At 49.3% G+C, this 26259-nt stretch overlaps 1 protein-coding gene across 1 annotated transcript in view; it reads left to right on the top strand.

The window, feature by feature from the left end:
- The window catches only part of ADARB2 (adenosine deaminase RNA specific B2 (inactive)), a 430335-nt gene that overhangs the window by 290125 nt on the left and 113951 nt on the right, over window positions 1-26259 (top strand). Inside the window, exon 3 of the mRNA XM_070391134.1 lies at window positions 2670-3538. Coding sequence (XP_070247235.1) covers window positions 2670-3538 — 869 coding nt within the window. The remainder of the gene's footprint in view (window positions 1-2669; window positions 3539-26259) is intronic.

Genomic DNA, 26259 nt, shown 5'->3' with positions numbered 1-26259 from the left:
CGTTATTAAAACCCACATGTTCCATCTTAAGAAAATGGAGTGTGAGTAGTTTGAGAGACTTGTCCAAGGTCACACCTACAGGAAGGATGGAGAGGGCTTTCCCTAGAGCCAGTGGAGTGGCCCCACCCCCCCCCACCCCCACCCCGCCTGGTTCGGGCTCAACCCCCCAGCAGAAACCAGCATGTGGGCTGTGCTGGAGGAAGCTGGGCTCCCAATCTGCTCACTTGCAAAACCCAGTGGGTAACATCGCTCCAGAGATTGTAGCTAGATTCTCCTTCCAGGAGAAGGCCAGAGCTCTGCATTGTTATCAGTTATTAGATATTGATCAATTTGAAAGGATGCTTCCTGCCACCATCTGATCATCATGTCTAGGCCGTTGAAAACTAATAATGACCATCGTCATTGGATACTGAGTGCATGGGAGAGAAGAGCCCAGAAGCAATCTCGGTGAGGGGAGGGGAAGTTCCCCATCGGGAGGGCTGTTGCTCCAAGATAAACCTTTCTACTTGAAAAGGCAGCCGAGGTCATCTGATATGCTGGCCACCTTAATCACAGGCGCGGCTCCTTCCATCCCTACATCGTGAGAAATCAATAAGAAATCAGAGCACCCAGCAAGTTTCAGGCAATCTGTTGTGCAGCTTTTTGGCTGGATTATTTTTTTTCCATCATTATGTCCAATCTGGGAAGCTGTGTGGTTAATCCGACCCACTGTCCTGGGCCTGAGATACCCACAGGGTGGAGCTCCTAGCGGCGGGACCCAGGTGCGTAATGACGCAGAGAGGGACTGAGTGGGCGCTCGATACCTGTAGGTAATTATTCCTACAAAATAGTCTGTGAGCGATGCCATCCACCTCTAACTTATAAAAGGCTCGGGTTTACTCCTTTGGACAGAATTAGCTCTACAGACCTAACATCCTATAGACACAAACCACCAGGGGACATATAACAGAGCTGCCTCGCAACTTAGAGAACAGAGCCCAGACGCAGCCGACGGATCTGCAAACAGCCCTGACTCTCGCCACAGCCCTGACTCTCACCACCGCCTGGGGACTGCCGGGGCTGGTGGCCAAGGCGTCACCAAGAGCCCCCGAACTGGGAGGACGCACAACCCTGGACCCAGAGAGGAGCCTTGCCCAGTGTGAGACACTGCCCGGAGGCACCCGTTGGTACTTTCCCATTATTCTCCACTGCGGAGCCATGAGGATGAGGGTCTCCCCAGTTCGGGCCAGGCTGAGGGGAGAGTGCTCAGCATCCATTTACAAGCTGCAGGCTGGCTGTAAAAATCACCCCAAGGTCCCACTTGCTTCACAAGAGAAAACTCATGGCCAACCTGCTGCCCAGCCACCCGGAGCCCCCGAGATCCTGGTTCCCACGGAGAAATCGAAGGGCTCAGAGGTGTGTCTGCCTGGGGTCCCGAGTCCCAGCCCTGCCTCCTTGCCTCACACATCCGCCCTCTCCAATGGCAGGCTATGCACTCTCAGCACCTCATTCTCTCCCAGAGGCGGGCGTCCCTGTGAAATGGCGGAGGAATGTGGCACCGTCGGTGCCCATACATCCACCTTCAGGACAGGGTGAAATGCTTCTCGGCCAGGTATCCACCTGGTCCGCCTCTCTGAGCCTCAGCTTCCCCTCCTGGAAAATGCTGCTGTGACACCCACCACCACAGAGATGTGAGGAATAAGAAAGATGCCGGAGCGGAGGTGCTCTGGGCTCGGTGACAGGGAACTGCACGGTGGGACCATCATCCCGGAGCATTTCATAGGACACTGGGTCAGCATTCCAAAAGCCTCTTCCCCAGGGACTCTGGTCCTGCGGTTCTGTGACGATCCAAGCTGAGGTTTTCTAAACAGAACAGTTTCCCTTGCCAAGCGTGATCCAAGGGAGCCGAGAGCCTGTCCAGAAAAGCTGAATCACTGCACACATCCACCACGTATAGTTTGCAAGGGATGACTTTGCTAAATTTAATGCCTTCCTCTTGTTTTTTTTGCAAAAGATTAAAACATCACAAATGCAAATGCAGCCTCCACCTGGGCCCCCATTAGTTCCCTCCTTGTCTCCCAGGAAGGTTAGCATCTAAGCTTCACCATTGTGACTGATCCCACAAACCGCATGCAGTGCCTGTGTGATTATAATTTATATTAACGGCATCGCACTGTGTGTATTACTTTTCAAGTTGCTTTTATCATGCAAATTATGCTTCTGAGCTTCCTCTATGATGAAGTAGGTAAACCTGGCTCATCAACCGTGAGTGCTATCGAGCGTTCCATCCTATGATCGCGCCACAACTCAGTTACCAGGCCCGTGTGGCTCTCAGCGCTGCCGGCAGTGGCTAGAAAGGGCCACCTGTGACTCGGTTTGGGGGAGGCCTCAGGAGAGGGGGGCAGAGGGCCTACGACATCTCAGCCACACTCAGAGCAGCAGGTGGGCGCCCCTGTGAGCAGGTCAGGCTCACCACATCCACACGCCACATTCTCAGAAATGCAGGAACTGCTCAGGGCTGGGTGTCCTCCCTCCTCCTGAGCAGTCGGCCCCATGTTCAGGGAAGCTTTGTAACTCCTGTCAGCCTAGAAAGGAAGTGGCTGGGCTCCTGTGCACAGCGCAGTCTGCAGAGGTGTCTGTCTCCAGGCGCGCTGAGACCCCTGGTCACCGCTGTCTGTTCTCACCTCCAGGTACCAGCAGCGCAGACGTGAAGGAGAACCGAAATGTGAGCAACCTGGAGGCACGGCCACTGCCCGCGGGCGACAGAGCCCGAGGTGGTGCGCCTGGCGTGAAGAGGAAAAGGCCCCTGGAGGAGGGCAACAGCGGCCACTTCTGCAAACTGCAGCTGATCTGGAAGACGCTCTCGTGGTCGATGACGCCCAAGAACGCGCTGGTGCAGCTGCACGAGCTGCGGCCAGGCCTGCAGTACCGGATGGTGTCCCAGACCGGCCCGGTGCATGCGCCCGTCTTCGCTGTGGCGGTGGAAGTGAATGGGCTCACGTTCGAGGGCACGGGGCCCACCAAGAAGAAGGCCAAGATGCGGGCAGCCGAGCTGGCCCTGCGCTCCTTCGTGCAGTTCCCCAACGCCTGCCAGGCCCACCTGGCCATGGGCAGCAGTCCCAGCCCCTGCACGGACTTCACCTCCGACCAGGCCGACTTCCCCGACACGCTCTTCAAACAGTTCGAGCCCTCGGCACCCAGTGCAGCCTTCCCGGGCCACCGCCCCGCCGAGCCCGAGCTGCTGTCCCCCGTCTGCCGGCGGGGACGGCTGCTGCGCAGCACGCTGGACCTGGTGGCCCCGGGCGAGGGGAACCCGGTGGTGGTGCTGAACCAGCTGCGCGCCGGCCTGCGCTACGTGTGCCTCTCGGAGCCTGCCGACAGGCAGCGGCCGCGCAGCTTCGTCATGGCCGTGAGCGTGGACGGCAGGATGTTTGAAGGCTCGGGACGCAGCAAGAAGCTGGCCAAGGGCCAGGCGGCGCAGGCGGCCCTCCAGGCCCTCTTCGACATCCGGCTGCCCGGCCACATGCCCAGCAGGAGTAAAAGTCACCTCCTGCCCCAGGTGAGAATTCTCAGGTAGCTCCCTGCAGGTGGCCTCTCCCGGATGCTAGGAGACCGTGAGCTGGGACGGGCAGCAGGCAGCCCCCGCTCCAGTCGCTGTAAGTAGAGAGCGCCCACACGCACCTCTCCCAGAACAGCCAGCTCAGCTCCGGCTCAGCCTCACCATTAGAGCATTTGTCAGGCTTAAGGGGAGAGAATCGTGTGCCTATAAAGAAAGAACGTCAACATTCGGACTTAGCAGAGGGGCGGGGGAAGAATGAAGTCAGGTGTTGTCTGTGGTGACACCAATGTTAGGAAACAGGGCAGGGCGACGGCAGGGCCCGTCCCCAGATGGGCTGACAGGGAAGGACAGCTAGTATCGGTATCGGCGGCTCTGCCCTTCAGTGACTTGGTTGCTGAGTGTTCTGCAGCAGGAGCACTAGAGGAGGTGAAATGCATGTTAAGTAGCAGTTTGGGTGGAGTGTCTCACTGGGGAGTCTGGAGAAAGGGAAGCGAATGTGAATCATTGCCTCAGTCATTCCACCCAGAGGCAGGGGCCTGAGCAGCAGCCACACAGAGGGGAGGGTCAGAGGGTCCAACCCTCACCTGGGAGCAGAGGGCTCCGAACAAGGGCAGGCTGGGACCTGGTGTCAGCAACCTACCTCCGGCCCTTTCACACCAGCAACAGGTCTGCTTTCTCACGCTGGTTCACCTTTGCTCATGCGAAGAACACTTTCATAGCGCCGTCCATGTGTCAGGAACGAGTCTTATCCCTTGTCCTTCCAAGTCTTGTAACTGCTTCTATATGCAAATTACCTTCTGTCTTAGCATTTTCAAAATTGCTGGTAGGCATCACTAATGTATTAGAGGCAGGAAAGTATCTTTATTCACTTTGGTGTCAATCGCGGGGAGGAACATAGTTCAAATGCACTTAATGCAGTGCAGGTAAGTCCCCGGTAACTGTGAGGTGTTGCTACCATGGCTGTCCCGATCACCTACCTCGCAGCCCTGCGACAGAACCTGCTGTCACCTTGGGAAGCCTCGTATCAGTGGAAGGAGGCAGGGTGCTGCCCAGACCTCAGGGAGCAGGAAGGAGCCACAGCGACCAAACCTAACGCACAGGACAGATGCCTCGAGCTGAGTCACAGTGCTCAGAAAGCACTGATGGGAGGGGGGTCCTCCGCTCGCAGCTCATTGAGTGAGGGAGAGAGACTGTCCAACAAGAGCCCAATCGAGGGAAGGCTGTTTCTCCTGCTATCTCTGCTCCCAATACCATCAGTCATTTCCACATATTTGTTGAACCTTCTCAAGAGCAGGTTGCAGGGATTTAGACCATCATTTCCATCGGTCTTGCCTTTCAGCCCACCCCCAAATAACACACAATCCACATAGAAACGGGGTGCTTGAAAGAAGCTGGGGATCGAAGGTCCCTGAGCACCTCCTGCCAGAAGAATTCAGCCTCATTTCTCCCTCCTGGCACCTCCATTTTATATTGTTTTCTCTCTTTTTCCTTCTGATCCTGTTTCTCCGTTAACTGTAACTTAAGCTTGCCACCACGCCCAAGGAAGCCACTATGCGCCCCGCAAGCTGGCTGAGCCCAGGTGGCCCAAGGCCTCCACATCACCTGTCCTCTCACCTCCTTCCCCAGAAGGCCCACCTGCAGAGCGTGCAGTGGTGTGTCCCCTCATCTTCCGGCCTGTCATTCCTGGCGTGGCCACCCCGCCAAGGGCCCTCACGGCCCCGCATTTCCTGTTCAGTAAGAAACGTTCGTTCCCCCTTGCACCCACTCTCCGCCCACCCACCCCAAACGAGCATTGAGGGATGTCAGGGAGCTGCAGCCGAGACGTGTTCCTCTCGTGTCGTCACCCCCGAGCTCACACGGTGGAGGAGCCAGGCAGCACCACTACTTGGTAACAGTCATTTGACCCCAGAAAGCAGCACATCAGTTAAAGCCACGGCTGCTAAATTATTTTTCTCTGACAGTCTGCTAACCACCCCGACGGGATGATGGAGGGCTCAGAGCAGCGAGAGGGCTGAGAGCCATCCATCACGCCCGGGCACTGCAGTCCTGAGGCTCGTTACCAGGCCCTCGACCCGTCCCCTGGCTGGGTGGGGCCCAGTGGGTCAGGGGACCCAGGACCAGGTGCCACTGGCGGCTTCATTAAATTCAAATCCTGTCTGGCACACAGTCTGGATGCAGGGACTGATCTTTACAAAGCAATTCCAAGAGTCCCTGTAAAGGCTGCTCTGCTCTCCTGCTTGGCCCAACACTGTCTATGCAGCAGGCGCCTCGTTCGGCTGGTCCAGCTGGTCCTGCAGGCACTGTGGTCCTGAGCTCCCGTTCCCTTCACCATCCTGCGTAGCTGCACTGTTCGCACCTGCTCGGGGACATCATGCCCGGGCACCCTGTCCTGGCTGGGCTCCCAGAACCACCACCCACACTCCCTGAAGGCAGGTCCCCCCACCACTGACCATGGAGGACACTCTCCAAGGCCACCCAGGGGGAGGCAGACAGTCGACAATGGAACTTGGGTACTGGCACCAATATTTAATGTCCTTTGCCCCAAGTCCCGGGTTCTCCCTACACAGGGGACAACAAGCCAAGCATCTGGTTCTGACACCCGTGTTGGTCACACGTGTACAGAAGCAAACATGTCTCTGCTTTACCCAAAGGCTCGGTCTTGTGTGAATGAAGCTTCAGAAGCAGCCCTCATGTTACCTCTGTAGGGAAGTAATGAAATTAAGTAATGCTACCGCTTTAAGTAGTATCAACGAAAAAAACATTTCAGACGTGACAGTGCCTAGGGGCATGCACAAAATGCAGGAGGTGCTAGAAGGAGGGCCAGGGACCTGCCCCGCGATTCTCAAGCGGGTGGCTCAGACGACTGCACTGCCAGGTAACCTGCCCTTTGGAACCTCAGGGCTCCCGGCCTCGGCCTGGGGAGCAGGACCAGCAGAGCGGGCTGGACGCTTGCTCGTCATCAAGACAATCCTGACTGAGCATCACTCCCAACGCCCCTCAGGTAAAGAGGTTGGTGCCACCGCACTCGTCGTCCGATCACCGACTGTCATGGTCCAGTCATCGAAAGAGAGAAGCAGGCCTCCTCCCGGGTAACACCGCATCCTTCTCCAAGCAGCTTGTTTCCGCCTCGATTTTGGGAGAGCGATTTCTAAAGAATGATGTTCTCCATAAAGATGAAGATCACAGGGCTTGGTTTCTCCAGGATCTGGTTCTCACCATGTACTCTCTCAGAATGAGGCTAGTTCTGATCCTACAATTTCACGAGGTATGACTTCAGGTCTCATAGGCAGAATGCTGAGACCAAGGCTTTATTGGTTTTTCTAAACCGCAGCACAGACCTAAGTGGGCAGGGTCTACACCGCTCGCCCAGTGCTCCAGGAGGCAGCTGGGCCCAGCCCCTCAGACACTTTCTTCATCTGCGGTGCTGTCTCCTCTGGCACAGAATTCCTCTCGGTTAACGAGATACTTGGGAGTAATAATAAAGACCAAGTCAGATTACAAATGCCCATTTCCTGGAAGCACCATCTTAAAATAAAAGAAGAAGAAAACCACACAATTTACATCTCTCTCTCCTTCTTCATTTCCCAGCCCCCGGCATGAGAAGAGTTTAATTCATAACAGCATTAAATTCACCCAGAAAGGCATATCTCTATGTTCCCTTCCCACAGAAACGGGTCCTTGGGGAGAATAACATACATGTGATGGGAGTAAACAGAAAGTGAGGAAAAGGCAAGCTAACGCTACAAAGGGGAAGACATCATGAAGCATCACCCGTTTCTTCTAGGAGGGGCAGAAACCGCGGGATTATATAACTAATGTAAAGGAAACCATTTATTTTTAATGTTCAACATTAAATTGGATCAGAACTCCTGCATGGGCCCCATTCCATGGAGTCTGCCCCCAGAATTAGCTGCCGAGTTAGATGGAGGACTGGCTCTTGCTCCATGCATGACAGCTGGGCTGCAGGCGCTCACAGGATGGTTGCAAAAATTCGGTTTCCTTTTTCCAAACACCAGGGTGCCCATGCCTCTGGTCACTTGACAGACTGCCTTTCCAATCTCGTACTCCCACTAATCTACTCGCTCAGTAGATGCAGCACCCTAACCGCTGTATCAGGACTGGTCATTATATTGCTGTAACAGACTAGCAGTAGAGGGTCCTCAAATTTTCAATAAGCTTCAATTAAAAGTGATTTGATGTGGAAGCCACACACACTGGGCCTCACACCGCCCGCTCTGTGCCGAGGACACCCTGGAACAGTGGCCGATGCCACAGCAACATCCCCTGCTCGGCCAGACCTTCACCAGGTCCCTGTTCTCTCAGAAGCACTGATGGCAGGAACGACAGTGACAGTTACTTCACCGTCATTGCACATGGAAATTTCTTCTAAAATCCCTCCCTCATGAGGGTTTTGCAGGCTTTGTAGATGCTTAACAGTACATTTATACAATATACTAGAGACCCGGTGCATGAAATTCATGCACAGGGGGTGGAGGTAGTGGGGGGGGGGCGGTCCTTCAGCCCTGCCCTCTAACAATCCGGGACCACTGGCTCCTAACCGCTTGCCTGCTGGCCTGCTTAATTGCCCCTAACCACTCTGCTTGCCTGCCTTATTGCCCTTAACCGCCTCTGCTGCCTGCCTGATTCCCCCTAACCACTCTGCCTTCCTGATCACCCCAACTGCTCACCTGCCTGCCTCATTGCCCCTCATATTACACTTTTATTATTATAGATATGAAGTGTGATATAATAAATATTTATACAATACACATTTACACAATGTATATACAGAATGCACATATAAATAAATACTTATACCACGATATACAATGCACAATATACATTGATAGAGTAGCCTCTACCATCTGACTTCCTACTGAAACAAGTTTGGTGCCTTTTTGGTAAGAGCTAAATATGTATTTAAGTCTGTGTGTTCTCAATACTGTTTGGCATTTTCAAATATAGTTAATATTTCTTAAGCAGAGTCTATAAAGCAGGCCTTCCCACTTGCCTTGTTATTCTGCAGCCACGATTCATGCTGGTGACGGTGGTGACTATGGGGAGATTTTATTAGGAGCTGATATTCTCAGGCTCACTGGGCCCCATATTGTTCTAGGTGCTTTACATACAATAACACTTTCAAGACTGATAAACATCTGGAAGGGGCACGTTCATGTTCCAATCACCCAGATGAGGACACTGAGGTGCGGGAAGGCTAAGTCCTCTGCCCAGAGTCCAGCTGGTGAGGGTGGGGTCGGGAGGACAATAAGGGAGCCCTCAGACGCCAACCTGCCTCTGCCCCGACTCCAGCACCTGCACAGGCCTGTTCAGGAGACGCAGCACCGTGTGACTGGGCACCGTGACAGTGACTCGAGGGTGCATGTTGCTCGTTCAAGACAGGGAGCAAGAGGCACTGACTGACTGAGAGGTCCCAGAGCTTGGCCACATGATCGGAAAGTGGGCCCCCAGGGCCAGGGCCCCACTCCCACAGCTGAGTCCCACAGATGGAACACCCGAGCTCAGGATGGGGCGGACTTGGGGGTGCGTTCACAACTCTCTGTCAGGGGGTCCCTCACTGGGCTGACCCCCCTCGGAGCCCGGGGTGACTGGGAGCTCGCCAATAGCCCCCACACTGGGAGATCACCGTCAGCACGGAACCTGCCCTTCTCTGGGAGGCTTTGTTGGGCGACCAGGTCCCCTCTTCCTCGGGGACACATTCTTACACTGAAAGGAGAGGGACGGCCAATGCGAGAATGCCAGCATGTAAATGAGCCAGAGACAGCGAAGAAGACTGGCCAAGAGGGGGAAGGGCTCCTGGCAGCTGCAGGGTGCCCGTGAGAGATGGGAAAGAAATGCAGGGAAGGGAGGGGTCCAAGCTTGCCATTTGCAACATCTTGGAAGGGTTTTGTCCCTTGCAAACTTCAGCTCCTTGGCCCAGCAGTGACCTCCCCCTCTGTGCTGTCCTGGGCTGTGGGGGCATGTTGCTACTTGCATCTGGCCTCTGGCCTCTGCTCCCCCAAGGCCCCAGAAGTCCCACGGTGAGGCCAGCTGCCTGTAGAGAGACCCCCTATTCTCAGGATGGAGCAGAGAGCTCCCCATGATGCTGACTGGCTGAGCAGCCCTACAGCTGCTCCATCTCCATCAAGCATGTCAAACTCAAAGGCTAACACGGACCAAATAAACAAGGCATGCATCCCACAGGCAGCAAGTTTGACATGTTTGACCTACATGGGTGGTGCATGGTGGGCTGTGCACACTGGGTCCAAGAGGGGGCACTGGAACCTGGCTCCTCCTTGTCTCTGCTTCTCCTAGGCCTCACATTCCAAACTCTTGTGCTTCCCATGTGAGTTCTGGTTCCTTGGGAAGCAGGAGGCAAGAGAACGGTGGGGTGCAGGGGGTGTCCTGGGTGAGAGGGAGTGAGGTCTGTGGTGCATGCAGGCCGGAGCAGGATTGTGTGGGAGGGCCACCAGCCAGGATGCAGAGGCCATGTCTGGGCTAGGCCACGAGGAGGCACAAGTCCAGCCACAGAGGCAGGGAGGCCGATTGCAGATGCGGCATGGCTGGACAGCTGCCACTGGGACGCCTGCGGGCCTCAGAGGCACTTTACTGGGTGCTGCCCAGTGCTCGCCCTGCAAGGGGCAGGGCCCTCTCAGGAGTTAGAGCTCTTCTCCCACTGGCCCACATGGGGGACCCACACCTCAGGCCCCGGCCCCATCCTAAGGAAATGTGAGCAAAGCAGGCAGTGGTGATGCCTTGAGAAGCATTTAGGCCGGCTTCCCTCCTGGGAGCTTTTAGACTCTCAGGAAGCTGCAAGGAACGTTCTTCCCATCAAACTATCTGGTAGTCACTCCCACTATGTGGTGCTTAGCTAACCCACCAACCACCATGAGCGCCCTGGGGCCATATGCAATCTCTCTCTCTCTCTCTCTCTCTCTCTCTCTCTCTCTGTATTTCTCTGTCTCTCTCTGTCTCTGTCTCTCTCTGTCTCTCTGTATCTCTCTGTCTCTCTGTCTCTCTGTCTCTCTATATATCTCTGTCTCTCTGTATTTCTCTGTCTCTCTGTTTCTCTGTCTCTGATTTTCTGTCTCTCTCTATATCTCTGTCTCTCTATATATCTCTCTGTATCTCTGTATCTCTGTCTCTCTCTGTATCTCTGTCTCTTTCTGTCTGTCTCTGTCCCTCCCTTCACTTTTCCACCCTCACTTTCCAATTACCCTGAATTTATTCAGTCCCCTTTCAGCCATCCTGGTGCACATACAGTAGCAGTACATAGGGGTGGGCAAAAGTAGGTTCACAGCTATAGTATGTAAAACAGTTTGTTTTGTATTACATATTTTTCCATATGAACAACTGTAAACCTACTTTTGCCCATCCTTGCATTGGGTGCTCTACATACATGTGATTCTATGTAAGGGCTGTGTCAGAGGGCATGTATGCAGCATGTACTATGGGCTGGGCCTGATGGAAGTGCCTCCAGGATTACCCACGTTCTGGTAGAGAATGAGCAGATGATCTGAGCATCAACATGGTGTCCTAGGCTTTGTGACCTGTGTGTTTGCATTTCCATCTTGGGCAGCTGACAAGTCACAAGACGCCCATCCTGGGTTAGGGGGTGAACATGGTCCTGGGAGATGGGAGTTGGCATGGCCTCCCGTGTCAGACCACCTGCGCCCTCACTCACTGTGGGGCCTCCCCTATTCCTTTTGGTACCTCGTTTCCTGGCCTGTAAAGTGAGATGAGCGTGAAAGTGTTTACCTTGCATAATGGTGGGAGAATGAAATGGTTAATGTATGCAAAGTGCTTATAATAGCACTTGGCACAGGGAATTTCCGTGTTTGTCATTCTCACAGGGACGCTGGCTGTGGCATGTGGCACAGGTGGACACACAGGTCATCGGGAGGAGGCAGGGCAAATGCTCCAAGAAAAATTTAGATTTGCTCCTCTAATGCCATTGTGGGGAGCAAGGGGAGAGAGTGGGAGGGAGTGCATCTTCTAATATAACCAACCTGGGGCTCAGGCTGGGTGGGGAGGTGGGAGCCGGGGCCTCGACTGCCCTTAGCTGCACTAAGAGGCCCTCGGGCTTCTTTGGGCCTCAGTTTCCTCGTCTTGAAAAGACAGGACTGTGAGTAGATGTTCGCTTTCTGCCGTCATGCTCCAAGCAAATAGAGGCCAGTGCGAGAGGCCCGTATGCCAGCACACTGTGTACAACATGGGCCCAATCTGCTAGCAGCCACTTGCTGTATAACGTTTAAGAGTAACACACACAAACACGCCACCATGTTGACACGCAGTCTGTAGCATTCTGTCCAAAACCAGAGCTTGTATTTTCTCACTCCAGCAGTGTTTTCCATTACAGTCTGGTTTCCCAGACCGAAAGGGACAAAACTGGGGACAGCAGCAGGTGGAGGAAGCTGAGGTGACACAGCGATCTGTGCTCATCGTGGCTGTCCCCGAGGGCCTCCCCTCCTCATGGTGGTGTCCAGAGAGGGACGTGAGGGAGAAACCCCCTCCGATTCTCTTACCTTTTGCTCCTGGCACCAGGGTCCTTGAGAAGGCTTGCAGACTGGCTGCGCGTCCCAGGCTGTTTAAATCTAGTGCATCCTGAGGTCATTCACGCCTGTGCCACCCTCAGCTCTCTGGAGCAGTCTGGAATGCAAGGACTCAGCGATGTTCAGATCCAGTTTCTCCCTCCTCATACGGCCGTATTTTTTTAAAGTAAAATGCAGTGACTACCCCTGTTCTCCCAGGGCCGGAGTGAAACCTGGGTTCACAGTGTCACTGTCCTTCCTGTCACTTGGACCTCTCTGAGCTCACATGCCCTCCTGCCCCCTCCCCATCTTGTCACCTCCATCTGCACTTGCTAGGGCTCAACGATGGAGGGTGGAACTACAGTTTGTGACAATAGCACCACAATTAAACATTTTTGAAATGCATTTTTCTAAATTCATGCGCCCAGTGGAACTGTGCGAGCACTTGAAAACGTAAGCCTTCAGAATAAAAACCACCCTACAAACCCCACGCAGGAGAGGCTGTTGTAAGGGGGGTGGGGGGGGGCACTTTCCCTGCGGTGGTGATTCCAAGGAGGCAGTGAAGACGCCGTCTTCTGCCCGCAGGGTGCGTCTCTCCACGGCTTAGCCATGCGCGATGGTGTCAACATCAGCATAAGGAAGACTATTTGGTAAAGTGACTCAGTTTGCCTGGTTTGGGGAGAGTTTTGATTCGTTTATCTAGACTGAGAAGCTGGAGTGAATAGGACGCTTCCGTTAAATGCCCATGTTGGCCGGCAGCACCCATGGAGTGTCACTCAGGGCCCCAACGCCAGGAGATAGGAAGCAGGAATGCCCAGAACATGGAGGCAGCTATGCAGCGACTGGCCTTCCTCCCATAGAAGCTCATCCCCACTAGAAGGGACATATCTGAGCCTCAACCATAGGAGGGCAGGAAGGCTCAGGCACTTCAGGCCTTTGGATTGGGGTCCCCATGCCTGGAACCTCCAGAGGGCCAGGAAACAGGTGCCCCCCAGAAGGACAAGGCATCAGCTACAGGGGCCTTTGCTGTGAGAATGGTGTCACAGGCAAAGCGTGGGAAAGTGAAGGGTGAGGGAACCTGATGAAACCAGGGAAGAAGAAATGCCTTACCAGAGGAGGGCAAGTTTGACGTGCAGGTCTGGAAGCACCCCCAGACGACTGCAACAGCGTGAGGAAAGGCCCGGGGAGGATGTGTGTCACAGCACAGGGCCGAGTTGGCAGTGCCCGCTGGAAGGAGAGGCATCAGCGGCTGCGGAGGGCCTGGGTCTTCCCAGAGGAGTTGTTTGCAGCTGCGGGAGCCCCTGAGGAATCGGGGGGGTGTGCAGGGATAGACAAGAGTGGGACAGAGACTGCAGTGTGGTTTTAGGCCATCGAGTTTTAGAAACCTGAGGGACAACGGGGTTAAATCCAGCTCCACCCCATACAGCTGGGTGCCCTTGGGCACCTCACTCAAAACCTCTGCGTGACCTGGTCTGTGAAATGGACAGCTTCTCCGCAGAAGGAGGGGCTGAGCGCCTCTGAGGCCGAGGGCAGTGGCGGGGGAAGGCTAAGCGACCGACGTCCGTGTCTACTGTCCTGTGACTTGGTCTTTGGTTCAGCCAGGAGGTCAGACAATGGTAACACCTTAGAACCTCGGATCCAGCCCCTAATTGGCTAGAAAAGGCCCCAGGTCCTGTGGAAGGGAGACAGTTGCCCACGGACGGGGGCGAGTGAGTGGGAGAAGCAGGGTGGTACCTTGCTGGTTTCATGGCTTGAAGTTTCCTTCTGCAAAACTTGGATTTTATGAGGAGGCTTCAGTGACTTTGCAGTAAGAAAAGCCCGGAATTCACTTTGTATAGACACCATGTCTAGTAAACCTAGAGGCATCTTTATCCAGAATTTTACTTTGCACTTCAGATTCCAAGGAGGTGATAACTCCAACAGCCTGTGCCTGGTTACCATGCAGACAGCACCCTTCTGGGTCTGAACCAAGACCCACAATCAAAGAAAACCAAAATTCTGACCCATGCGGAGAACACAGCGAACTGAAGCCGTGTGTTGGCAGAAACATGTTTTTAAAATCCGACCTCTTTTCCCAGTTGACTTCTCACCCAGTTGAGATGGAGGCGCCAGGTAGACAGGGATCAGAATGTCAGCTGCTGATGGAGATGCTGGACCGGCTCAGGTGCCTTGAGGACGGGCTTCCTAACCCCAACTGCGCCAGGTTCCTACCAGTCACAAGTGTAGCTGGACGCTGCAGATACTTCTCCACCCAGCCCAGACCCGCCTGGGCATCGCGAGCACGGCCTCTGCAGGTCTGCGACCCCAGAGAGGATGAGGGAACACTAGGCCCCAAAGACCCCAGTTGAATGAATCACTCTCCTTCACCCCGAAGCCCAAACCACAGGGCTGTTTTAATGAGTAAATGAGACATCCTGGCACATTTAGCTGCGGGAAGGAGTGCCGTAGGACAGGTGGTTTTCTGGATGATGCTAATTGAGTTCTAGACCAATGTGCTTGGGGCCACAGAACACGCGAAGGCTGACAAACCCATGTGTGACGTGCTACCTTTCCAATTAGCTGTCAGTGTCCCAGCTCTCTCGGGAAACCGCGTTAGAATGCAAGAGAGCAAACGTGATGCCACAGAATAGCCTCGAAACGCCACGGTTTATGTCAAAAGCAGATCATCCCAAACCTTTGTGTTTTGTTGTTGGGAATACTTCTTGCACTCTGCACGCGACCTCTGAGAGGTGGGTGCCTGTCGTAGATGAGCGCTCCCTCCATCTTAGCAGGACGAGGACAACCTGTGGGGACAGTACCTGCTCAGCTTTGCAAGGTGAGGAAAGCTCTCTTTCTTACTGAAAGGACTGACTTGGAAATTATTCAAACTTTGGCACCAATCTACTCTGAATGGGGCCGGCTGATATTTTTTCTTCATTTGTTTGCATTAATCCCTTTTGTAATCAAAGCAGGTGGGAGGAGGGAGGCAGACAGGAAAGTGAGACCAACGAAAGCGCAGGCCCTGGTCTGAAAGAGCCCCTTCATAACCTCTAAGCGACAGAGGTTCTGACGACCCCACACAAAAGTAGCAGCTGGCAGGACCGGGATCCAAAAGGGTGGCCTCTGTCTTCTCCTCTAAGAGCTGGGTCAGTAGAAAGGAAAGGAGACGATTTGCAGCTGTGACTGTGTCATGGCCGTTTCAGACTCAAACCTTGTCCACGTTTTCAGTAGAGGAGCCTGTTAGCTCTGCAGAAAGGCTGCTGTGGGCTGGGCAGGGGGCCAGGCTGGCGTCAGGGCTGCACAGGAGAGATGCTGGCAGGCAAGGAAAGCTACAAGCCATCCAAGCAAGAATCAGAAAGGATCACAGGAGAGGAGTGATGCTTCAAATCCAGAGCACAGGGCCCTACAGAGACTGCTGGCGACCGGGATGTGGACGTCAGTTAGGACTGAAGTGGACGTCAGTGTGAGCGAGCTGGCACGCAGCCTCTGAGCCTGTAAAGGAGCAGACAGCCAGTCCACCACTGGGCACCACTGGCCGCAGGAGCAAAGGAGGCGACCAATTTGTCCTCTTCCAGCTGAGAAATTCCTCACCGCACCCCTCCCTTCCCCCACGCCGGAATTTCGGGAGCCATCCAGAGACTGGGACTCTCATTAAAGGAACCCACCCCGTCTCATGGGAGCCATCCCACATGGAAAACTCACACAGTTTTTAAAGTCTGCATCATTCTAGACAAAATCATTCTGATTTTTCTTGTTTTGGTACTTCCCCTATACAGTAGGGTTATTGGGGGCAGGGGGCTAGAAGAAAGAGGGAATGGCTAAAGCAAAACATTTTATTTGACAGCAATTAGAAGAAGATAAATTGGAAATGGGGAAAGAATGATACAAATAAAGTTTTTCTGAAATGCAGTTCTTTAGGGAGTAGAAGCAGTGAACTGGCTGACAGTCCATTGAAACGGTGCAGCTCCAGGCAGCTAACTTTGGGCCGGGTGAGTTTACTAGTAAGTATGCAGGGCTGGGCTTGGGCAGTGGCCTGTGATGAAGTGCTCACCAGCCGGCAGGACTGAAAGGAGAAATGACTGTCACGTTGTCAATCTGCTTCCTGTTCCCATCACAACGCCCCAGAGTTGGGAACATGGTTCTCCCTCCATGTTTCTCCACATGGGCCTGCCTCACTGACTGTTTCTTGTTTAAAATAGATGGTTGTGTTCAGGACACGATATAATGTGCGCAATGATTCCAGTTCGCTGTGCAAAGCACCGTGGCCACACTAAGGGACAAGGCAGAGCAAAAGCAGTCCCAGAGGAAAACACCCGTGTGCAGTGTCACAGTACATGGAACTGACAGGACCCAGAGACTCCGGGATTGGACTGTGACTCAGACATGAACTCCACGATTACACATCTTCATGAATAAGGGGTCCTTTTTATAGTCTGACTGGTCATCTTGGAAGATTTTATGATTCACTCCCTTAAGGTCTCCTGGAAGTTGAAAATTGGAATTAAATACAATGAAGTCGATATAGTAAGATGGTATGGATAATTGGAATGACCTAAGAAAAGAATCAGTGACATAGATTCCATTCTAAACCTTCCACCCACCTCCATGACAATGATGAGGAGAGGGGTCAGGGGAAGGGAAGGGCAGTGAACTCAAAAAAACCCGACCACTGGCCTAGCACCTGGCAATTCACAACAGCCCTTTATTCACCTGTCACAGGAGCCCTGTTTACCTGTCCATTCCCTTCAGTGACACAGCAGTGCCACTAGTTTGTAGGGAGAATTGGAGTCCTGAGTGGAAATCGCTCTGGGCATTGTGTCTTTCCCAATCTGTGTTGGTTTTTTTTGTGTTGTTTTTTTTTTTTTTTTTTTTTTTGGACAAGTGTTGGAATCTAATTTGTAGACAAGTACACACACACACACACACACACACTCATTAACATGGACTATATGGCTGTACTTTATACTTCTCTCCCAGTAATTAAAAACTTTGTAAAAGTCAATATTTGGTTATACATAAAACTCACACAGCAAATCTTACATACAAAAGAGAGACCATTTTCTTTGAATTCATGCTACAGTCACCCAGTTCCACAGGTTCCTGCTGGCTGATGCCTCGGGCACCCTCTGCTCCCAGGCTCAACTCTGCTTCCCTGGGAAGAGGAGAGGAGCGGGGGACACAGCCGCGGAAAGGCCACTGCCACTGAGAATCGCTGGTGAAGACCAGAAGTAATGAGCTGAACCTTCCTGACGGTAATTCTTCCCAGCACTGAGGACCGTCATAAAACTCAGCCTGGCAGCCATCAGTGGACAAGAAGTGTAATATGTTCTACAGAGAACTTCTGTGGTCTCCTGGGGGTGAGCAGACCACGGGAAATGGCCTTTCCTGGAGGAACACCTTGTAATTCAGAAGCAGCTGAACCTAAATGGAGTTGCAAAGGTCACTCTTATTTTATAACAAGAAGAAATATCCAAGGAACCTTCAAACCCTTCATTCCCCTTCCACACAGCCATGCCGTACTCATACATCATAATATGGAATTATCTGCCTTTCTACAGCAAGGATATTCATTTAATAAATATTTGGGGGGTTCCAACAATGTAATAAGAAACTCAAGGGATGCAAAGATGTGCAAGAATTCACTAATTACAGCATTACACACCAGTGTTTAAGACACTAAGGAAACAAAGGTAAACCTGATAAAGCTCGTTAAGAAACTCACGGTGGATGGAACTGGAGAGCATTATGCTAAGTGAAATAAGCCAGTCAATGAAGGATAAATACCACATGATCTCACTCATTTGTGGAATATAATGATCAACAAACACTGATGAACAAGGACTGATCCAGAGACAGAGAGGCATTGATTGGACTGTCGGGCCTTGGAGGGAAGGTAGGGGAGGGTGGGGGTAAGGGGGAAAGATCAACCAAAGGACTTATATGCAAGCATATAGGCCTAACCAATGGACAGGGACAACAGGGGGTGAGGGCATGAGCGGGGGGTAGGGGATAATGTGGGGATAAGGACACATATGTAATATCTTAATCAATAAAAAATATATTTAAAAAAAAAAAGAAACTCACGGTGAGCATGAGACGCAGACCTGAAAATAATCACCTGACAATGAGATAATCACCTTCATGGAGGTGCTACTACATCCCATAAGTGTCTGATTATTGCAAAGTGAGTAACATTTTAAATGTGTTACAGAATCCAGTTGTGTGAATGCCCCCTGAAGTGAACAGCCTAGGGTACAGCGAAGAAATTTTGAAATGAGTTTGTGCTGAATTTATGCATTCCATAAATTTGAATGTTTTCCTGTTGGAGTTTCTTAAAATGGGGGACACATTTAGAAATCAGTGGACTTTAAAAACAAATTATTTTTGAATAAGGGCTAATTATGTTTTCATTTGTTATGAAGATATATGGAAACATGCTGTGAATGGTCATATTAACCACAATAGCCAAATGTGAAAACACATTTAGCACCATTCAAATCCAAATTTCGTGTGAAGGCACTTGGAAGGCAGTTTATTTGTGATGTAAACATATCTCTGACTTGTTTGCATGAAATAGGATAAACCAAGCAGTGAGCTAGTTGCAAAAACAATGAGATAATCAAGATGTGCAAATTTTGCTTTGATGACTTTTGAAATCTGAGAAAAGTGACAGTGTTTCCTATTTAGACAGGAACTTATTTATTCTTATTTAAAACATATAAAAATGTTCCTTGCCTGGCCAGTGTAGCTCAGCAGTTGAGCATCAACTCCGGAACCAAGAGGCCACCAGTTCGATTCCCCAATCAGAGCACAGGCCCAGGTTACAGGCTCAATCCCCGGTGGGGAACATGCAGGAGGCAGCTGATTAATGATATTTCTCTCTCATCTTTCTATCTCTCTATCCCTCTCCCTTCCTCTCTCTAAAAAAAAAAAAAAAATCAATAAAACATTTTTCAAAAGAAACACAAAATTTATATTTAAAAAATGAAATAAAAATGTTCCTTAAGGTTTAGAAAAGACATGAATGACTTCCAAAGTTTGTTCATAGCCAACTAATGGGTTGCAAACAGTCAGGCCTACTTGCAAAGAGACTGGTTCCATGGATCCATCCATCCATCTACCTATCCACTCATCCATCCATCTATCCATCCACCCATCTGTCTGTCTGTCCATCCAACCAAACATGCATCTATCCATTTTACAAATACTTAATGAGCAGGACTCTGATAGAGGTCATGAGTCAGGTCCTAGGAATACACAGAGGTGAATAAGATAAAGTCCTTGCCCTGGAGAATTGCTCATAACTTGGTCAACAGCTTCCCAAATTGTGGCCAAAAAACTCCCTGCAGACTCTCTGCCTGGGTATCTTATTCAAAAACACAGACACTGGGCACCAGCCCTGGACTTGCCAAATCAGAATACCTTGGGCTGCATTTTTAACAAACACCTTAAATGATTCTTAGTCGTGCTAAAATTTCAGAATTAAACTCTGGGAAAGGTTTGAAATGAAAACAAATAATTACATTTCATTGTGTTGCTGTAGAGATGTGTTAAGAGTTTGGTAAAAGCGAGGAAAGAGGGCTAACTCAGACCCCACGAAATAAAGACCCTTTGTTAGCGATAGATAACACAGCTTGGCTCCTACACACAGGAGCTGCACAAAGAAATTCCACACACCCTGTAAAAACTCAAATGATAAAATAGGAAGTTAATTTTAACTCTATACAAATGTGTTTGGCTTTGTGGAACAACTTTTCTTATCAAAGGAAAACTCCAATACCCAAGAAATAACCCACCTTGAGATCTTAACGATTCATTTATTAAGGTGGTAAATCTTAATAAAAAACATCGTTATGGAAGTACCCAAATTGGCAGATGTGAATCACAACTATAACTGTATATAAACATATGCTGTATGCAGCCCAAGCTATGAAGGTATAAATTGTGTGTGTGCAGATGCAAGGACATATTCTTAACTCTCCTGAAGCACACTTCTCATTAAGAATCACAGAGGATTGATCTGTGAGCTCACTTATGACAGCTTCAGAGATTACTGCTGACAGCGGGCGCCCAGCACCAGTCACAGCAATCAAGGCACTTGACAAAATATTTTCAAATGTACGTCACCCCAAAGAGGACCTGATCTCTTTCTTTCTACATGTTGTCAACTAATTAATCAATAAGAAACTGATCATCTGGATATCTGATGAGCACTCCCTCAACAGCACACATTGTCCTCTTCCTCTATATTCTCCATCCATGGCTGATGCAAGGAGGTGATGCAGCCAACAGTCTCTCTCTTGTCCTGGTCTTACCCATCCAAAGGTGAAAGGCACATTCTCATAGAAAACACTATCATTGTGCTTCTGGTCTCATTGTTCCCACTTGTCCCAATAACCTGATGCATAAGTATTTCCATTATGAGGTTATCTGCATTTGTGAAAAGAGCACTGGTGTCCATTTTTTTGTTTGTTTGTTTGTTTGTTTGTTTTAAATATATTTGTATTGATTTCAGAGAGGAAGGAAAAGGGAGCTAGAGATAGAAACATCAATGATGAGAGAGAATCATCTATAGGCTGCCTCCTCTATGCCCCGCACTGTGGACCGAGCCCACAACCCAGGCATGTGTCCTGACCAGGCATTGAACTGTGAACTCCTGGTTTATAGGTCGACGCTCAACCACTGAGCCACACTGGCAGGACAGGTGTCTGTTTATTTCATCTGGTTGGTGGCAGAGGGAACAGGCCTTGTATTGGAGTTGGGCTGCCCTGGTGCCCTTTGCATCCGTGATGGCGGTAGCATCACCAGCATCGCCAGGAAGCCTGAGTGTGCAGGAGCGACAGGGAGGAGCTGACCTCCAGCAGCGGGTCTTCCCCAATCCAATTTTCGAAAAGCAGCTGCTCCTCCTGATGCAACGTCTCCCTTTCACCTGCTAGACTCTAGTCTACAATTGGTGACTTGCCTCCCTCTCTTCCCCAGCTGTCACCTTCTGTGTTTCTGTGTGACCTCCTCTCTGCTAATCACACACTTTCCCTATTTATGAGAACTATGTCTTAGCATGATGAGAAGAACGCGCTGAGATAGAAGGACAATTACTTTCTGAGGCCAACCCCCTCTGAGTTACACGAGCAGGCAGTCTGCACAGGGGTGAGGACCATGGACTTAGGACCCCTCAGTCCCCATCTCAATCCTGGCTCTGCCCCGTGACATGCAGCGTGACATTGGGCACATTGCTATTCACTGTGTTCTGTAAGGTTGGGGATGTAGGAGGACCCACTTTTTAGGGCTGAGGGAGGGCAAATGAAAGTGCCTGGTGCACAGGGGGATGCAACATCCTGCCCAGGATGCAATGCCAGTTGCTTAGCTATTGTGTAATATTGGATAACTCCAACGTAAGCCATTATGGCACCAAGTTAATCACAGCCAAGGGAAAAGTTAGTAAAAATTGAGTATACTCAGCTAAGCCTGGGGCGCTTCTAATGAGCTTGGCAACTGAATGAGAAACGGATAAAGCACTTTGTGCTAATGAGCTTAGGGACTTGGGTTCTGGGCTGGTCACTTGCCATTGGAGTTAGGCACGGGTTCCCTGCAAGCAGTTCTGCGCTGTCAACAAACGCAACTGCTAATAGTTTCCTGGGTTTTTCTGATCTATTTTTGAGGACAGGGAAGGAGATGGTGGGGGTTAGGTGGGAGGAAAGATCAATAACCCAAAATCTAGAGAGAAGGGAAAATATCAAGTGTGCTTCCCTATGTAATCAGATCAATTATTTTCCTCCATCCGGTTTATGCACTCTAAGACCCTTAATCTGAATTCTTTTTCTGTCATGTTGCATGCCTCTGTATCACTTAGCTGCTTTTCTGGCGAGTCCTCCTTTTTTTTCCTTTGGGGGTTTCTTTGTCTACCCATGTTTGATCGTACCGCCATATCTAGATGTTGAGTCGTTCAGTGGCTGCTCCTTGGGTGGCAGTGGCTCCTCAGGCTGCAGTTGCTCCTCTAGCGGTTGTGGTAGCAGCTGCTCCTCATTTGGTAGCAGCTCCTCTGGTGGGTGCTGTTCACAGTTGTGGTCAGATCAATTATTTTGACTTAATAAATCACCCTAGCAGGTTTGGCTCAGTGGATAGAGTGTCAGCCTATGGACTGAAGGGTCCCAGGTTTGATTCCAGTCAAGGGCACATGCTTGGGTTGCAGGCTCGATCCCCAGTAGAGGATGTGCAGGAGGCAGCCAATCAATGATTCTCTCTCATCATTAATGTTTCTATCTCTCTCTCCCTCTTCTTTCTTCTCTAAAATCAATAAAAATATATTTTTTTAAAAAACAAAGAAATTTAAAAAATAAATCAACTTAGTCAAACAAAGCATTTGAAAGTTTGGGGAATTTTTTTCTCAAATGAATTGATAGTCCTATCTGAAGTAACTTAACCAGTCAGTTTTCTGTATTGACTAGGTAGTATCACAGAACCAAAATTACAAAAATTTACAAAAGAGGGGGAGGGACAGGTAGAAGGCTTTGTTGTTTAATTTAGTGATTTCTCTCTTATATTTCTCTCCTCCACCCTCAGTGGGCAAGCATCTGTGCTATCTTGAAGTCCCTTAAATTCTATGTCAAAATATCAAAAATACAGCACTCTTTGTTGGAAGGATTTTCATTAATCTGCCAAAGGTATTTCACATCTGTCAGATGTCAAAAAATAAGCATTTCCATCCTTTCCTGTTTGCAGATTCAGGATTTTAACTCACAGGTGCACTAATCCTAAGATTCACATGTATAACCAGAGGAAAAGGAGGGGCCATTCTGAGTCAGATCAGATCCAAGTCTTGTAGCCTAGCTGACAATCGCAAAGGAATCTTTTCTGAAAGCTAACAACCACCACATCGCAGGTAAAAGAGATATCTGACACACCCCTAAAAGCTTGCTAAATAATTCCAATGGATGGGTCCATAATCGATTAGCTTAGTGTGGTAAAGTCTCCAGAGTATGGAGTGGATAGCTGATTCACTGGGATAAAAAAAAAAAAAAAAAAAAGAAAGAAAGAAAATCTAGAACTTTTAAAACTTTGTATTTAATATCTTTCTATATAATATAAGGCTAATATGCAAATTGTCCCCTCAGGAGTTCGACCGACTGTGAGTTCAACCACTCGCTATGACGTGCACTGACCCCCAGGGGGTAGTGTGGAATGAAGGAAGGCCCTGATCGGCAGCAGGCAGCCAGGGGAAGGAAGGCCCTGATCAGCCCTGATCACTGGCCAGACTTAGGGACCCTACCGTGCATGAATTTTGTGCATGAATTTTGGGCCTCTAGTTAGTTTCATAACTTCATTGAGATATGAATCAGATACAGTCAAACCTTGGTTCACAAACGTCTCCCATCTTGAACAATCTGGACCTGCTTGTTCATGGAAAAAATGTCTCAGTTGTTGAACTACCCTTTCACGCTGATACATCATCAGCATGGCAAAAAGGATCTCTCAGACCACAAACAAAGGAGAGAATGCCAGTCAGTTTACCACTAAACCTCAGCTTGTTGGCATCTCGGGAAATTGTGTTGTGAATACTTTTGTAGGTTTTTTGCTTTTGCTGCTGGCAAATGGACAATTAGCACAGTTTTAAAACATAAAGAGGCCATCAAGAGTGCTAATGTTGCTAAGGGTGTGAAAGAACAATGATCACAGGCAGTTGAAGAGGTAGAAAAACCATTGTTGATTTGGTAAAGAAATAGCAGTTAGCCATTGACAACAGATTTTGGAGGCAATGATATGTGAAAAAGCAAAGATGCTGCATACTGACCTGAGAGACACCCCTGGAATGAGTGCTGAAAGTGATTCCTTTAAGGCTAGAAGGGAATGCTTTGATAACTTTAAGAAAATAAGTGCTTGTTTATAACTTAAACAGTACATTAGACTGTTCTATATGTAAGAAAAGCTAAAACAGGGAATCATTTGGGGGTCTGGAATGAATTAATTAAATTTACATTATTTCAAATGGGGATAATTGATTCAGTTTTCAAACAAATTACTTCTCAAACAGCCTTCCAGAATGAATTAAATTCAAGAACCAGAGTTCCATTGTACCATAAAATTCTTCATTTTAAAGTATACAACTCAATGTTTTTTAGTATAGTCACAGAATTGTGCAGCCATCACTACTACCCAATTTCAGAACATTTTCATCACCCAAAAAAAAACAACCTATTAGCATTTTCCCCTTTCCCCAAACCCAAGAACCCCTAATCTACTTTCTATCTCTAAGGATTTGCCTATTCTGAATATTTCATGTAAATGAAATCAAACACTTTGTGATGTTTTATGTCTGGCTTCCCTTCTCTCACTTAGCAGAATTTTTTTCAGTCTATCCATGTTGTAGAATGTATCACTATTTCATTTACTTTTTATGACCTAATAATATTCCATTTTATGGATATACCACAGTTTATGCATCCATTCATCAGTTGATCCATTCCATTTGGGTGTTTCCACTTTTTGGCTGTTATAAATAATGTTAAATTTAAATACACATTTTTATTTAGGCATATGTTTTTATTTCTCTTGGGTATATGCCTAACAGTGGAATTGCTGTATCAAATGTATTTAACATTATGAAAAATTTCCAAACTGTTATTACAAACTGGCTGCATCATGTTACAATCCCACCAGAAATGTATAAAAGCTTTTTTTATTTTTTTACTAAATTTATTGAAATGACCTGGCCTGTGTGGCTCAATGGTTGAGTGTCGGCTTATAACCCAGGAGGTCATGGTTCGATTCCCAGTCAGGGCACATGTCCAGTTGCAAGCTCAATCCCCAGTATGGGGCGTGCAAGAGGCAGCCAATCAATGTTTCTCTCCCATCAATGTTTCTCTTTTTCCCTCTCTCTTCCTCTCTCTAAAAATCAATAAAAATATTTTTTTATTTATTGGAGTGACATTGGTTAATAAAATTATATAAGTTCCAGATGTACAATTCTATACTACATCATCTATATATTATACTAGAGGTTCGATGCGCAAAATTCATGCAAGGGGCTCGGCCCTCGCAGCCCCACCTGCCTCGGCTGGCCCTCACAACCCTGGCTTCGTCCAGAAAGTCATCTGGATGGTTGTTCTGCTGTTTGGTCTAATTAGGGTGTTAGCTCTTTGTTATATAGGACTAGAGGCCCAATGCACGAAATTTGTGCATAGGTATGGTCCCTAGGCCTGGCCTGCGATCAGGGCCATCTTCCCCAGCTGCCCGCAGCCAGCCCCGCCCCTTGCCACCACCCACCCCCGGTTCCCCGTTCACCATTGGGTGATCAGTGCCTGACGACCGGGAGAAGGGACTGAGCAGTCAGCTGTTCCTGCCCAATTGCTGGCCCCACCCCCGCCACTGGTGGCCATCAGGCAATCAGAGCCTGCCATCCAGGGATAGGGACCAAGAGGTGGTCAGTGCACCTCATGGTGACTGGTCCAGCAGTCATTCTGGTCATTCTGCCCTTAGGGTCAATTTGCATATTACCCTTTTATTATATAGGATTGTCTGTTCACCACCCAAGATACTGAATATCTTTAAATGTGCCTTTGCCATGTGTCCTAGTATATATTCTTTGGAGAAATATCCATTCAAATTCTTGGACTGTTTTGATTTTTATCTTTTTCTTACTGATAAGATTTCTTTATGTATTCTGGATGCTAATCCCTTATCAGATAAATGACTCCCATTCTGTATGTTGTATTCTCACTTTTTTAATGATATTTTTTTAAGTACAAAAGTTTTCCATTTTGATGAAGTTTCATTTATCTATTTTTCCTCTTGTAATTTGTTCTCTTGGATTCATAGCTAAGAAAACTTTACCTAACCTCAGGTCATGAAGATTCACTCCTAGGTTTTCTTCTAGAACCTCCAGGAAAGTAGTCCCCCCTGATTCTAGGTTTTGCTTTCTCTGCTTTCAGTTATCATGGTCAAACTGAGATCCAAAAATATCACATGGAAAATTCCAGAAACAAATAGTTCATAACTTTTAACTAGCATATTTGCTCTTTATTATATAGGACTAGAGGCCCAGTGCATGAAATTCATGTGTGGGTATGGTCCCTAGGCCTGGCCTGCAATCAGGGCCATAAACAATTCATAACTTTTAAATTGTGCACTATTCTGAGTAGTGTGATGAAATCTCTCGCTGTCCTGCTCCACCCTGCCCAGGACATGGATCACCCCTTGTCCTGTGTACATGGGCTGTAT

Source organism: Myotis yumanensis, unplaced genomic scaffold (genome assembly GCF_028538775.1).
Source record: "Myotis yumanensis isolate MYYU_CA2020_CCGP unplaced genomic scaffold, mMyoYum1.0.hap1 SCAF_1, whole genome shotgun sequence".
In the NCBI taxonomy this organism is placed as follows: Eukaryota; Metazoa; Chordata; class Mammalia; order Chiroptera; family Vespertilionidae; genus Myotis; species Myotis yumanensis.
This window is presented reverse-complemented; position numbering and strand designations above follow the sequence as displayed.